Genomic DNA, 13,773 nt, shown 5'->3' on the forward strand with positions numbered 1-13,773 from the left:
AGGAGGATTTGGAATAAGATTTAGTTTGAAGGGTAAATACTCATCAACTGAGTCCACAGGACAACTTGAATATCCTGATACTTTATATGAAATACTGCTAAAACTTATAATTAAGTTTTGGGAGTAAACATGTAAAATGTCTGCTGGGTAGTCATGACTCAGGGAAAAAGCTATGTGTGTGGTGGTAGTGGGGGTGTGTCTACTTATGTTTGGTGTGGGCTCTTGTGTAGTTAAACATCGGGTTTCCTTCTCGGCAGGTCTCACTTGATCTGTCAGGGTTTGACAGCCGCAAGCCTGTAACTACTGAAACCATCACCCCAGCCCCCATGAGAAGATACTTTTCAAGTGTCTTCCTTCTCTGCCTGTACAATGTATTGTACACCTCAGCTTGTAGCCATTGCTTATTTTCACCTGTGGCTTCTTTCTGAGCTGTGCACCTCAGCAGTCCTTCTGGAAGACGGCCTGGCCTCCTTACCCCAGTCTCTGGTGTGAGCACATAGTATGCCCTCGACCTCAATCTAAGCACAATAGGATGTTGGTGATGAAGGAGGTGGGGGGCACATCCTGTGTTATGTGCCAGGAGTTTAGGAGGACCTGCGCCACAGGGCCAAGTCCCAAGCATGGTGGGTGGGAGAGGCGTCAGGCAGAGGGTCCTTCCTGTGCGTTCACTGCTGACTCAGAAGCGAAACCCCCCTCCTCCAGGCCTCTATGGATCCATCTGGGGAAATCCTAATCCTTTCCCTCTCTCTTTCTTGGCGGTGTTCCTGCTGCTGGAGCCGGAGGCGGCGCGAGGCGGTGCGCTTGGGTCAGGGGGAGGCGGCGGGGGAGGGGACTCCACTAACTTTGTAGTTCAGCTTCAAGGACCGCGGGGACATTCTGCTGGCGACACGGCCAGGCCAGAGCCCGGGGTGGAGAAGAGAGGGCACCGTGCAGAAGCCATCGCCCCCTGCAGAGCCGCCAGCGTGTCGGGATGAAAGGAGCCGCGACCCCAGACTCCGGTTTGACCGCCCGGCTCACCCTCCCGGGCCTGCTTCTCATCACCACCCTGCTGCTCCTGGCCCTGTGCCTCCTCACCCAGCGCACCAGGTAAGCTCAGAGGCTGCCCGGGCCACGCATGCGCGGGGTCGCGGCCACACGACCTCGTGGGCACCGGAGTCCCCCTCGGGATGGCTGGTGCAGGCAGACATTGCCCCGGGCCACTGGCATCTGCGGGAGCCGGGGCGGGTGAGGGGATATCCTAACAAAGGCTTCGTCCACCTCTGCATGCACTCACCGCAGGGTACAGCTCTTGTGCCCAGCTGGACTTGCAGGCTGTAGCTTCCCAGGTTTGGTTAAGCATGATGCCCTGGCCTTTGCCTGGACCCATGCATGTTTTGTGGCCCAGAACTCCCCGCATTTCAAGGGGAGAATTTTCTTGAATTTCATCTAGTTCCAAAAGAAGTGTTTATAAGAAAATGTTGGTGTGCGATGTGGGTGCTGCTCCGTGCCTCAGTTTACCCGATTATATCTCACCTGGAAAAATAGAAACAACAGAACTTACCTATCCTGGGACTTTGGTGAGAAGCAACTGTATTAATAGTATTTATGTCTTCGCTTTATTATTTTTCTCAGGACAACAAATAGTAACAACAGTGAAACTCAAGTGCATAACTATCTGGCTTGAAAGTTGGAAGTAGAGAAATGTAAATAAAATTATTCACTTCCAATTTATTTAATTTTTCCATTAGTGCCTTATCTTTTTCCTGCACACTTTTAATGGCTTTTGAAAATCAAGATTAATTTGGGGAGGATAGTATTACTATTTAAATATCTATCAATGGTTTTGCGGACAGTGACACAGTCGAGGACGCCTCTGAAATGCCAGTTGAAAAATATTCAAGGTAATAGTATTTGCATTTTCTCATATGTGAGTTTCCAGAGAACTTTCTGGAACTTTCCCTACCCTCTTCTCGAGTCTTTTACACTCATGCTGCTTCAGAGCGCAAGGTCTTTAACTTCGGGCTCACGTGATTCTGCACGGGCTCTAACTTCTCACCCTCAGTCACATGGCACTTCTAGGTATGTAGCTGCGAACGCTGTTTGTTCTAGTCTCCATTGGCATGCAGGGCAGGAACAGACACAGCTAAGTAGTTCATTTTAGACCATTGAGGGTAACTGGTGAGAATGTGGAGCTCGGGAGGACCACAGGGAGGTAAAAAGGCAAGGCAGGCTTTCCTGAGGCATTCTGAGAATAGGCCAGTTTTTCTCTGTTCACTAAATAATATTTGCTGAAATGTGCATGCCATCAATTTTCAGTTTCTTTGCACCTGGAAGACTGTATTGCAGGCCTGTAAAGCACCACATTTTATAGCAGTTCACTGTAGTTCAATATGGAAAGATATGAGTAGGTACCAGTTGGGAAAGACCCATGTGTCTGATGGCTTCTGTTTTCTGTGTCTGGACAATTTCTTCTATCACCGTAGGAAAACCCTGTCTGATGTCGCCTGTAAAACAGAAACCATGGTTGTCACAAAATATTCTCAGTGTTTTGTGTATAATCATATGCTTGAATGCCTATCAATACAAATGTATAAGTAGAAGGAAAACATTCTATTACAATTTGCCTTTTCTCACTGTATAGTATGCTTAGGTGCCATTGCTAATGAATAGAGATAGTAACACACACACACACACACACACACACACACACACACACACCCTTGGGCTGTTGTGGATAGTGAAGTTGTAATAGTTTTGAAACCTCTTCAGTCACAATCTATGTCTCTACTAATCTTTTTAAGTCCCTGTCATAACACAATTAATTTTGATTGTGCCAGTCTGATAAAAAAAAAAAAAAAAGCTTTGCCTCTCTGTCTCTCTGTCTCTCTGTCTCTCTCTGTCTCTCTCTGTCTCTGTCTCTCTGTCTCTCTCTGTCTCTGTCTCTCTCTCTCTCTCTCTCTCTCTCGTGTGTGTGTGTGTGTGTGTGTGTGTGTGTGTGTGTGTGTGTATGTGTGTGCGGGCGTGCATTTACTTACCTGAGCGCACATAAGGGCTGCTGAATGTCAAACCCAGGGCCTTGGGCATGCTAGGCCAGTACTCTACCACTGAGCTACCTCCACAACAAAAGCTTTATTTAAAAAGTAAAAATTCCAATTTCTATTTACTTTTGATGGAGTTATCTCTGAAAGTTTCTTTAATAACTTATTTTCTTTATAGTTATTTATTTTTCCCCCAGAGTCGGCATTGACCTAGGGCCTTGTGTGTGCTAGGTAAGCACTCTACCACTGAGCTGCATCCTCACCCTTTCTTAGAAGGTTCATAGAACTTCACACCCTTCCGTCTCTGCTGCAGCTCTGCTACTACTTTACTTTGTATTTCAGAGTGTCTGTGTATAAGCTTCCTCACTTAGAAAGCATTTTAAAGTCCTGACATGATAAAAAATGTCCACCAGTGTTGCCCCTCATCACCAACTAATGTTTAAGGAGATGGTATACACACACTGGTTAATTTCATTTCCTATCCTTTGGGACAATTGTGTCGGGAATGCTTGTAATACAGTGTTTTATAGGAATGTTGCAGGTTTTACTTGCAAAACTGCTAAGGCTAGGGGAGAACAGGGCAACCCAGAGGCCGTTTATTGCTCTTGCCCACCCTGGTATGTCTTTCCCTTTTTCCTCCTGCCCTGCCCCATGCCCCACCTCCACACCCTTCTTTCTTTGTGTGTGTGTGTGTGTGCGTGTGTGCGTGCGTGCGTGTGTGTGTGCGCGTGTGTGCGTGTGTGTGTGCGTGTGTGTGTGTGTGTGTGTGTGTGTGTGTGTGTGTGTGTGTTTTGAGACTGAATCTCAGGGTTGTTTGAACTGCTGGGGTCAAGTGACCCTTCCACTTTAGTAGCTGAGACTAGAGGGCAGGCCACTGCTTTCAGGCCACTGTTTTTTGTTTTTTTTTCTTTCCTTTCCTGGAAGATGACTCGTGGGATTGTCAACCACAGATAACATCATAGTGTGTCAAGGCAGAAGGAGAAGAGGCATAGCACGGGTTATCACTTAGAAAAATATGGGAATTACTTAGAATCACCACATATTTTGGACAAGAGTTAACAGGATTTCCTAATGGCAGATGAGAGAGAGGAATCAACATTGAACTTTACATTCCCTGGGTTTTTCTCTGTAGTTCCTGGGGTGGAAATAGAGTTGGAAAATTGCTGTTTGTCCAGAGCAACCACACCATTTTTAACCTTTCCAGCAGTAACATATTCTATTGTACTTGCTCAACAGCATCACCAAAATATAATGAAAGCTGCTCTGTAGGCCACAGCAGGAAAATGGCTGTCTGCTGACCAGAAAGCAGGACCTCACTAGATACTGAATCTGCCAGTTCCTTGTCCTGGACTTTCAAATCTCCAGAACAGTGAGAGATAAAGTTCTCTTTCCTATGAGCCACTGGGTTTGCGGTATTGTGTTACAGTAACTCTCTGCATTAAAAAAGATGCCATTCAAATCTCCATGCCCTCTAAATGGGGGCAGCTGTTGAACTCTGCTCAGCCTACAGCTCCAGCGCCTTCTCAGCAACTCCACATGTAGAGAGTTGGCCGAGAATCTGAGTGCTGTTTAGATGCAGGTATCTTTAAAGATGCTCATTTTTCATAATTTAGATTTCTTTCCTTGATTTTTGGTTACTCCAGTCGCCTCAGAACAGCACCTCAAGTGACAGTGTAGCTCTCCTGGGGAGCACATAATCCTCATCCTTGGTCTCCTTTCCCCTGGATTTGTTCTTTAAAGTTCTTTGTTTCTCCACCACCTGTTTTGGGTCCAATTCTTCAGTAAATATATAATTTCTACAGTTATCTGTGGTAATGCCAATTTCCAAGCAACTTCATATTTCTAGAACCCAAATTCTATGCCAAATTATCAGGTATTCTGAGCAGGTGATGTGGAAGATGTGTGCCCATGCATACACGTTTTGTTTCTCTTTTATGAACTCACAGGTGTTTTAATTCCAAGGTTTATTTTTTACTTTGTGTGTATTATGTGTATTGCTTGCACATATTTTTCAGGTTTCAAATCTTAAATTAAAATCTTTGATCCACTTGAAGTTGATTTTCGAGAAGGTAGAGGGGGCGGGATTTAGGTCTATTTTTATACACATGGATAGCCTGCTTAAAAGTCAGTTTTTAAGTACATGGCTAGTTAAACTTTAACTCCCTGAGCACTGGGAATCATTGACCTTTTTCTTATCTTCCTAATTTTGATTATCCCAGCATGTTCATGTCTGTAGACTAGTAACATGCATTCAAAGCTCCTTTGTGATTGTTTATTGCTCCTTATGACTCATTAATATTCCTTCATATGAATGTGTACAGTGTGTTCTTCTACCTACTAAAGAAAGTCTTAATGGCTTCTAATTTTGGACATCTGTGAAGAAGGTTACTAAAATTATTCATGTGAAGAATTTTGTGTATACTTAAATTTTTAACTTATTTTGGTAAATCCTGAGAGCACAATGGCTTTACATGTTAAAGTATATTTAATGTCCTTAGGAAAATGTCAAGCTGTCTTCCAAATTGGCTAAGTTACTCTGCTTCCCAACCAGTCCTGAATGAGTGTTCTCATCGATCCATATCCTTGTCATCACTTGGCATTTTCAGTGTTTTGTTCTTAGCATTCTAATAGGTGATTTGGTACTTTTTCCATTACTTTTATCTATAATTCACTGATAGCTTTGGATACGCTTGTTTGCTGTCCACTTGTTTCCCTTGGTCAATTGTCTGCTTGGGCATTTTGCCCAGTTTTTAATGAGATTGTTTTGTTTTGTCCTTGTTGATTCTCAAGTGTTCTTGGTATACGTTGGTCAGCAGCCTTTCATTAGTCTGCATTTTGAAAGTATTTTCTGTAAGTCTATAGATTGCTTTTCCATCTTAAATGTCTTTTGCAACACAAAAGTTTTGTACTTTAAGGCAACTCAGCTAATTTCTTTTCTTCTTCTTTTGTTGATCAGGCTTTAGGTGTTATATTTAAGAAGTCACTACCATGTATTTTACATCTTTCTTTTTGTAAATGTTTACCAAAGTAAGTGGTTATTTTGGGTTACATTTGTAGATTTTCTGAGAAGAGGCAGTTTGATATAACTGCATGCACCTAGCATTCATTCCTGACTTGATTCCAAGTTCCCTCTCTTATCTGTTTTGAAATCCTCAATGAATACACTAGATGTCTTTGAACCACAATATATCAAATACCTATCAATGCACCACATGTATACTGAACATTTGTCTCACTGGAAAACTGAAATATCCAGAGAAAGTTATGATAAATCGTCATCCACTGATCACCAAGGCTTTATTCAACAGTTTAGTCTAGTTACCTAATGACAAGAAAGTAAACTAAACGTGCTTTCTTCTTTTATTTTTATTTTATGTGCACCTGTGTTTTACCCATATGTAGGTCTTTGCAACATATGCATGCAATGCCCACAGAAGCCTGGAACTGGGGTGAGCATCCATGTAGGTTCTGGGAATCTAACCTGCATCCTCTGGAAGAGCAGTGAGTGCTCTTAATCACTGAGCCATCTCTGAATCCCTTGAAAATATTTCCTGTCAGTGGCCAGCTACTGGAAGTGCTGTTGTTCTGGAGTACATTAGCCAACTGTATATGTTACAAATTCTCAAAGAACTGTTAATTATTTGTGCCTTTTCAATTTCTTAGTTTACTTGTTTTCTTCTGAGTCCTGCTCTGCCTGTCTGTCTACATCATTAGCTATTTTAGTTGCCATAAATTAAAAGTAATCTAGACCAGGTAGTATATTCTTTCTACCAGCCAATGTCTTTGGGGTGCCCTTGTTCAACTTGTGTGGGATTTTCTTCCTTCCTTTCCTTCCTTCCTTCCTTCCTTCCTTCCTTCCTTCCTTCCTTCCTTCCTTCCTTCCTTCCCTCCCTCCCTCCCTCCCTCCCTCCCTCCCTCCCTCCTTTCTTTCTTTCTTTCTTTCTTTCTTTCTTTCTTTCTTTCTTTCTTGTTTTTTGAGACAGGGTTTTTCTGTATAGTTTTAGAGCCTGTCCTGGAACACAATCTGTAGACCAGGCTGGCCTCCAACTCACAGAGATCCACTTAGTTCTGCTTCCTAAGTGCTGGGATTAAAGGCATGCCCCACCACTGCCTGGCTCGGGATTTTCTATTGCACTGCTTCTCAGCCCACTTTAGTGAAGAGCTAGTTTTGCTTTTTAACTTTTTCTTTATATTTGTATTTGTTAAAAAACATTATTTGGAAAATTAATAAAATTTTTCATACAGTAAAATTTAAATAACATTTAAACCCAAGGTAATATTTCTTTAATATTTGATTCATTACAAATGATATATGGTTCTGTCAAATGGGTCTAAACATTATGAAATCTTGACGTTCATATTTTGTACTTATTTCTTTGCAGATGAGAGCTAAGAACACAATATGTGGTTTGTACAAATTTGGACTGCACTTCTAATAATACCCATTTTTATTTTTTCTTTTTGAGATTATAATTTAATTGCATTTCTCCTTTCCTTTTCTTCCCTCTAAAACCTCTTACATACCTTTTCCACTCTCCTTCATGACCTCTTTTTTCACTAATTGTTATTGCATGCATATATATATTCCCAAATATGAACTGTTCAGTCTGTATAACGTTGCTTATATAACTGTATAGCATTACTGTGTAATGAAAACAGCATGTTTTCAGGGCTAATTGTTCAGTACCAGACAACCAATTGGTGTGCTCTTATGTGTGAGGACTACCTCTCTGTCTCACAGATTTCCTCAGTTTCCTACAGTTCTTCATGTAGACTTGAGGCCTCATGGGCTCTTCTCCATGCAGTTTGGCATGTTCATTGGTGTCATCCTTCTGCAGCTTGTGTTTTGGCAGTCTGGCTGGTGAGACTTTATGGATATACCTTCTGACATTCCTAGGAGACACACCCTCACAGCATACTGCCTGATCCTCTGGCCCTTACAGTCTTTCTATCACCTCTTCCACCTGAGCCGTAGGTATGGGATTTTTTTTTAGGTGTATCCATTGGGACTAGGCACCACACTCTGCATTTTAAATGGCTGTGGTTTTCTATAGTGGATTTCTATAGTGTTTCTATCTGTAAATATAGGGACAAATGTTTATAGATGGTTGTTAGGGATTATCCTGGTTTATTAAATTAGTTGTTGTCAATTTTCCTCCAATTACCATGACTTCACTAGCATTGAGTAGTTAGCTAAGTTTCCAGTGCCAAGCATAGTTTCCCTTTTACTGAATGGGTCCTTTAGTCCAGTTACAGAGCTGCTAGTTACCACCAAAGTATGAGTGTCACTACGGCATCCTTAGGGTTACCATGCCATGGTGGTCATTGAGGTAGGTAATAAGCATCATAGCCTCCCTGTGTTAGAAGCTTTCATGCCACCTTCTGATACCCTGCTCCTCAGGGAGAAACATTCAGGTCTTTTCTAGCTCACGGGTCTTTGGGCCTTGTTTCTGAAGTACACAGTATCTTTAGCAATAGGAACCATCTTTGGAATGCATATCATAGTATCAACTCCTGAAAGTTGTAAAATGACCAACACACACACACACACACACACACACACACACACACACACACACACACACGAGATAGATAGATAGATAGATAGATAGATAGATAGATAGATAGAGAGAATAAATAAAATGTAATTTAAAAAATCTTTAAAAAATGATGTTTGGCTGATATTATTGTTCCATACAAGGAAGTTATTTCTCTTTTTAATGACAGTTGTCCTTTGGTTATCTAAAGGGCGTTTACTACAGAGGCATTCCTTTGAATACCAAAAGTTGCTATGCTCGAGTACCTGCAAACTTTAACTATCTGTAGGTTGCTTTTATACCTGATACCACTGTGCGGTATTACCTAAGCATCTGATGAGAAAAAGTTCACTTGGAACAGTTGCTGTTTCTTCCTGGATAGTCTGTCTTCAATTGGCTGAATATGCAGCCAAGAAAGCAGGCAATAAGGAATGGCAGCTATGCTTAATCACCCCCAAACAAAATGGAAGAAGCTCTAGATTCCCTCATTCCTGCCCACTGAAGGAGAAGAACTATGCTGCCATCAACAATGGTTGTTTTACTTCAATCTCTCCCATTTTTCATAAAAACAGGGAAAGGGTGTGGGCCATTCTGAGAAAAGTCCCGTGACATTGGAGAGTTCACGCGGCTCTCAGGTGGAATTTTATGTTTTCACAGTACATGAGAGATGCCAGGGAGCACTCCGTCAGTGTCGGTGGCTCTTGGTTGAATAGCTGAGCAGTGAGTATGCCCTGCTATCATTCCTCCTCTTAAGCCCCAATTCTGGATGGGCCTCACCACCGTTTAGAGCAAATCCCTGGGGCCTGAAAGATGGCTAGTGGGTAAAATGCTTCTAGTACAAGCTGGAGGACTGAAGTTTGGATCCCCAGCGCCCATGTAAAAGCCAGACAAGCTTGCTGGCCTGCCTTGGAAAGAAGAGATTGGAAATCCCTAGCTAGCTGGTTAGCTAGACCAAGAGTCCCGGATTCAGTGAGAGATTCCTTCTCAATGTATGAAATGGACACTGAGTTGGTTTGAATGAGAATGGCCCCATAGGTTCGTGTGTTTGAGTGGTTGGTGCCCATTTAGTGGAACTGTTTGGGAAGGACTAGAGAGCGTGTGGCCTTGTTGAAGTAACTGTGGCCTTGTTGGAGGTGTGTCACTGGGGGTGGGCTTTCAGGCTTCAGCAGGTCACACCTGGCCTAGTCGTCCTCTCTTTCTCTGCCTGCCACTTGCAGATCAGATGTGAGCTCTCAGCTACTGCCTCAGTGCAATGCCTGCCTGCCTGCTGCCAACATGTCCCCAACGTGTGATGGTGGACTAACTTGTAAGCAAGACCCCCAATCAATGCTTTTCTCTTTATGTTGCCATGGCCATAGTGTTTTGTATGGCTGTAGAACATTGACTAAGGCAGAAAGTGAGCGAGAAAGACACCCAGTGTCAATCTCTGGCTCTGTGCTCACACACGTACATGAATATGCTCACCTGCCCATTTGTCCCCACACCTCACACACATAACCCTATGTATGTGAATGTATGCACATTCATCCGTACTATACACGTGTATGCAAATACTGGGGAAGGAAGGCAGAAACAAAAGAGTGGTAGTTGGGATGGGAGTAAGAAGTAAGGAAGACTTCACTGTTGCTGGCTTCTTTTGTTTTGTTTTTGTTTTTGTTTGGGGGGAATTAGTTATGCTTGGAGTTTGGACCCAGGAACTTGCTACTAGCCTTGCAGATGGACCAAGGATGAAGGAATCCACAACCAAAGAATACAGACAGCCTCTACCAGGTGGGACAGGCAAGGAAACATTTTTCTTAGAGGCTCCTGAAGGTGACCAAGACTCACCTGCCCTGTCAAAAACATGATAACCTGATGAGACCCATGTTGGTCTTCTGGGCTCCAAATCTGTCAGATAATAAATTTGCAGTGATTTGCTCTGGTATTCATTGGAAAACAGCCTTATGTTCTATGCTTCCTTCATTGAACTATAATGCCTCTTCAAAGAAGGCTCCAAAGCGGGACAGGGTTAGGTTGTGGCTGACTGTACTGGTTGTCCTGAGGAGCAGCATTAGGTACTCATAAATTCCATTCATTTTCTACCATGTAAACATGGTAATTTGAAAACTCTTCCTCTTAGGCTTCACAGGTGGTGATGAATTATCCATCTATGTTTCTTCCTAATCTAGTAATTCACTGTAAGTTTTGAGTGTTTGTTATGTATCTAGCATCTTAATGCATCTTCCAAATGTTTGAAAATGGGACACAGGCTATACACATTGGGCCTCAGATGTGATTCAATCTGGAAGCTTCTTCTAATATAGTCTTGATACATATCTATAATGGCTGCCTTCAGCTAAAGAGAAGGGGGGGGCTGGAATGACTGACTTATAAAGGGACCTGAGGGACTACATTGTACCAAAATTAAGAGTGGGTCAGGCTGCAGGCCGTGGAGAAAGGATTGACAGCCTCTTGCAGGAGAGTGGCTCTGTACTTCATCCAAAGTAAAATCCCATTGAAACTGCTCCAGGTTACTGTTCTGTGAAAGGCAAAGGACAAAGCTGTGGAAAGCTACCTTGCTGAATAAGAGAAGGGGACATCAATTATATGCTGCCTTTTATAGCTGAAGTGCTCACTTTATGGCTTGGCTTTCTTTCTTTTTTTTTTTTTAACACAGAAGTATGTGGAATGGACATTTTTGTCTATAGAAAAGTAAAAAGGATTAATTAATTCTGTAATTGCTGAATATAAAAATTAATAGAATTTCTAACAAAAGTGTAACTATAGTATGATTTAAATTCATTGTCATTTCTTCTTGTACCTTCATCCTAAATAGTTAATGAAGGAAAAATTTACAAGTTTTACTGGATTAAGCACCTAGTTGAACGTGGGACATTGAGTATCCAGGGAGAATGAGTGAATAAATGAACTGTTTTGAGCCGTCATAGTTATTTTTCTTCCAGTATGAATATTTTAGGGCTATCTCAACATCACAATATACAGAATCATACAAGTGTATACTCAAAGTCATGCATATCATTTCTTCTTATTTAAAATGCAAAGGTGCCTTAAACAAGTTCTTATCAACCAAGAATGTTTATAAAAGAAAGTGTACTGGTGCAACGATTATTCTTTAGCACAGTAACTGGAGTGTAACCAACACCTAAAATTCCTACTCCTGAGAATTTGCAGTTTTAAAAATGTCTAGTTGATTTTCAGTTTTAGGTGCTGGACTTTTATATCATATTCCCTTTCCTCATATAGATGGATAGATACTTTGTTTAACAAAATAGAATTTCTCTGTGAAAAAATTAAGCCTGTTTTTGATAATCATACCCAATCATTTATAAATGTTTGGCTCTAAGTACATTTAAAAACATGGCAGGATGGACAGTCATAGAATGGGACCAGGTTTTATAATTGAAAATCAAAGTTGTCTTGGTGAAAGCAGTTTTTTGTAGTGACTGTAACTTAAGATGCAAACCATTTTAGCCACAGAAAACAAGTGGTTTATTGTTTGATCACATTCATGGAGGGCAACGTGCATTTGAACTGTATTTTGGTAATGCTGGTCTTTGGGGATAGGATGTCAGACAGCACTTTTAGAGTTGGTACATTGTATAACTGTTTCTGAAAGAGAATGATGACAGCAAAACCTTTTTGCCTAAAAGACTTCAGGCAAATTCTTTTCATCCTTTATTATGTTGCATTTTATTAAATCCTCTCTCATAAGGACATTCTTCATCTTATACAGTCATAAAATATGTCTCATTTAAATAACACTTCCAACATAGCTTCATATGTTCATAGCCATGATGTTAATGTACAGAGTTCTAAGTCACAGTGTTTGAGTAGCTGGGGAGATACCTCGGTTGATAAAGTGTGCTTAGTTCAAAGCCCCAGCACCTATATAAGTCAGGTGGAGCTGCATGAGCCTGTAACTCAAGCACAGTTGGGATGGGAGGAGTGGGTGGAGACAGGTAGATCCATGGGGCTTACTGGCCAGCCACCCTAGCCAAATCTATGAATTTGAGGTTCAGTGACAGACATGTCTCAAAAAATAAAGCAACAATTCTGATGAGCTCTGGACTCCACACACAGACATAACTTCACATACTCACACTAACAAATTTATATCATGATACATAACAGCACATAACACAAAATATTAATGAAATAAAACGTAAAAGGCATAGTGTTTGCAATAAGCACATCTTTTAATTGCCACTATCTCCTCCTACTATTGTGTCTCTGACATAGGCACTTCCCCTTTATTAAAAATGAGCAACTTAAGACCTGATACAACTTGAAAATATTTCTAGTAGAAAGTTACCTTCGATATGCATACATGGATTAAAAATTTAAAACAAATAGCATACTGTTAAAGAAGGCAGGCACATTTGGCTTGCCATTTCCTGTTTGCAGTAGACCATAAGGCTGAGACATGTGAGGGGTAAGATGGGAGAAGTGGATCTCTCTTTTCTTGTCACGTCTGCTTTACAGCTCAGCAGAGCATTTGGGGTTCTCTGTTTGTCCAGGCTGCTCCATATTTAGATGATGTAGAGAGAAAGGATAATGGCGCTGGTTTGTCAGGCCATGGTTACCAGAGTTAGAATGGGTTTTATTAGAGAGAAGAGGGATAGGATAGGAGAAGCTAGGCCTGGCAGAGGGGAAACAGAAAGAGAGAGAGAGAGAGACAGAGAGAGAGAGAGAGAGAGAGAGACAGAGAGAGAGAGAGAGAGACAGAGAGAGACAGAGAGACAGACAGAGACACAGACAGAGAGACAGACAGAGACAGACAGAGAGACAGAGAGACCGGGGAACATGGCGTTTCTTTATAAAGGCCAGGACTCCCAGCATGCATGATCGTGGAGCTTGATTGGAATTCCTATCATAGAGAACAGGACCCATAATACTCAGACCTGTAACATGGGGGGAAAATATCCAGGCTGAGAATCACAATTTGGTCTTTTGGAAAGTTGTGGAAATTTGCTTCCCAAGCACTGGTTTCCAATAGAAATGCACCTTCAAGGAACCTAGAGCCAAAGCAGAAGGGCATCTTCAACCTCTGACAGTTCATTAAGGACAGTTGAGTCTCTCCTCTTCTAACCATCCTTCCTAAGTGGGCTGTGCAAGCGGTCGCATGTGACTTTGCTCTCGTTACTATTGCACTTGAAAAGCAGCATTAAATGCTGAATGAGAAAGTGTTATATAGTTCACATACTTCTTTATATAGCAGA

The 13,773-nt window shown here is 41.8% G+C and overlaps 1 protein-coding gene across 1 annotated transcript in view; it reads left to right on the forward strand.

The window, feature by feature from the left end:
- The first annotated feature begins 836 nt into the window (after positions 1 to 836).
- The window catches only part of LOC118578256 (cytochrome P450 7B1), a 172,618-nt gene continuing 159,681 nt past the window's right edge, over positions 837 to 13,773 (forward strand). The window contains exon 1 of the mRNA XM_036179017.1: positions 837 to 1,086. Within this exon, the coding sequence (XP_036034910.1) occupies positions 971 to 1,086 (116 nt within the window). The 5' untranslated portion in view covers positions 837 to 970. The remainder of the gene's footprint in view (positions 1,087 to 13,773) is intronic.

The sequence above is a fragment of the Onychomys torridus genome, chromosome 2 (assembly GCF_903995425.1).
Source record: "Onychomys torridus chromosome 2, mOncTor1.1, whole genome shotgun sequence".
In the NCBI taxonomy this organism is placed as follows: Eukaryota; Metazoa; Chordata; class Mammalia; order Rodentia; family Cricetidae; genus Onychomys; species Onychomys torridus.